Source organism: Babylonia areolata, chromosome 14, assembly GCF_041734735.1.
Source record: "Babylonia areolata isolate BAREFJ2019XMU chromosome 14, ASM4173473v1, whole genome shotgun sequence".
Classification (NCBI taxonomy): domain Eukaryota; kingdom Metazoa; phylum Mollusca; class Gastropoda; order Neogastropoda; family Buccinidae; genus Babylonia; species Babylonia areolata.
The window spans coordinates 9,024,396-9,026,895 of record NC_134889.1 but is presented as its reverse complement, the minus strand read 5'-3'; the positions used below and the strand labels follow the sequence as shown (position 1 = coordinate 9,026,895).

The 2,500-nt window shown below is 45.5% G+C and overlaps 1 protein-coding gene across 1 annotated transcript in view; it reads right to left on the bottom strand.

Moving 5' to 3' along the window:
• LOC143289428 (choline transporter-like protein 2) overlaps nucleotides 1–2,500 on the bottom strand; it is a 46,239-nt gene that overhangs the window by 1,182 nt on the left and 42,557 nt on the right. The window contains exons 21-22 of the mRNA XM_076598392.1: nucleotides 1,834–1,928; nucleotides 629–713 (exon numbers count right to left, since the gene is read on the bottom strand). Of these exons, the coding sequence (XP_076454507.1) occupies nucleotides 629–713; nucleotides 1,834–1,928 (180 nt within the window). The remainder of the gene's footprint in view (nucleotides 1–628; nucleotides 714–1,833; nucleotides 1,929–2,500) is intronic.

Below are 2,500 nucleotides of genomic sequence, written 5' to 3'. Positions count from 1 at the left end.
ACTGGGCAACAAGGAACAAAATGTAATTCGTTTTCTTGGGATTCGTTACATAGAGGGCAGACTAAATCATTCGAACTTGAAGTTTTGTATCTTGAGCGATGCATTGTCAGTTCTGATATTCCTAATCTAAATTTCGTTGTTATAAATTTCAAGTGCCTGTCCATATCTAAGAGAGAGAGAGAGAGAGAGAGAGAGAGAGAGAGAGAGACAGACAGACAGACAGACAGACAGACAGAACAAGACAGACAAAGCAAAAAGAGTAAGAGACAGCTAGCACTCACAAAAGCACAGAAAGAGCGTATTTTCTTTTCTTTTTTTCTTCTTTTCTTTTTTCACTTTAATTAACAGGATACATGGATACAATAGGGATATTATACATTAGATTACACATATATTACGAAACGTAAAGTGGTATTACATGAAAATAAAGAGGCTGGTCTTTCGCATTTCGTTTTACAAAACAATGCAAAGAGTGTATTTTCGGCGGCCATGGAACAGACACTGAGGAAGACACAGGCAGGCAAAAACAGACAATCAGACAGGGACACACAGACACACAGACAGAGACAGACAGACAGAGATACGGAGACAGACACAGCGAAAGGAATAAGAGACATGGAGCACTCACAGAAGCAGAGGAAGAGAGTGTCCACAGCCATGGAATAGACGCTGAAGAAGACACAGGCCAAGAAGTACGTTCCGATCGTCAGGATCTGAAATCACACACACAGACACATATGCACGCACACACGCACGCACACACACACGCACACACGTACACACACGAACACACGTACACACACACAAACACAGACACACACATACACTCACATACACGCACACACCAGCAAGCGTACTGATTAGAACCTGTACTAAAAAAAACACAGCACTCTAATCATATACACACAAATGCGCACGCGCAAGGACACACACATGCACACGCACACACACACACAGACAGACAGACACACACACACACACACAATTGTCTATTTACACCTTGAGCGGAAAGACACACGCACACAACACACTGTTAAACCCAATGCACACAGAACTGCGCGCTAACACACAAACACACACACACACACACACACACGCACGCATGCACGCATACACAGACACACAAAGTCACACACACACACACACAGGCACATGCAGACACACAGACACCAACACACACGCGCGCACGCACTAGTGCGCGCTTGCTTGCTTGCACACACACATATACATGCGCGCCCACACACATACACATACAAACAGACAAAGACACAGACAGACACAAACAGACAGACAGAGGGACAGACACTATTGTCTTATTTCACTATGAGTGGAAAGACATAAAACTGAAGACTACATACATACACCAACGCACTGCTAAAACCTGCACACACACAGCACGGCGCGCTAACACACACACACGCACACACACACACACAAACACGCAAACGATTGCACGCATACACAAACACACACACACAGTCACACACACACACATAAGCATATACAGAGACACAGACACAAGCACAATCATGCGCGCGCGCACACACATATATGCACACATAAACACACGTACACATACAAACAGACACACACACACACACACACACACAAACACGCAAACGATTGCACGCATACACAGACACACACACACAGTCACACACACACACACATAAAGCATATACAGAGACACAGACACAAGCATAATCATGCACGCACACACATAAATTATATGCACACATAAACACACGTACACATACAAACAGACAGAGACACAGACACACACACACACACACACACACACACACACACACACACACACACACCGACACTCACGATAACAGGTGTGAGGTAGTAGTTGAGTGAGGGCACATTGACGTAGTCATCAAACCAGGTGATTTTGCCCTTGAACCAAAAGAAAGCGCCCACGACTGCAAGATAAGAGAACACGCACCAGTTATTCGGGGTTTTTTGTTTTTTTTTCTTTTTCTTCCTTGAATGACGGGTGCAATAGCCGAATGATTAAAGCGCTGGATTTTCAATCTGAGGGTCCTGGGTTCGAATCTCGGTGCACCTGGTGGGTAAAGGGTGGAGATTTTTCCGATCTCCCAGGTCAACATATGTGCAGACCTGCTAGTGCCTAAACCCCCTTCGTGTGTATGCGCACGCAGAAGATCAAATACGCACGTTGTCAGCGTTCGGTGGGTTATGGAAACAAGAATATACCCAGCATGCACACCCCCGAAAACGGAGTATGGCTGCCTACATGGCGGGGTAAATAAAAAACAAACAAACGGTCATACACGTAAAATGTTACATGTCTGCCTGAGTGTGTATGTGTGTGCGTCTGAAATCTGATTGAATGACACAGGAAACAAATGATGAGCGCCCAGTGGCAGCCGTCAGTCGGCTCTACCCAGGTAGGCAGCCTGTGGTGCAAATGTCCCCGTGTATGTAAAGCGCTTAGAGCTTGGTCTCTGACCGAGGATAGGCGCTATAGAAG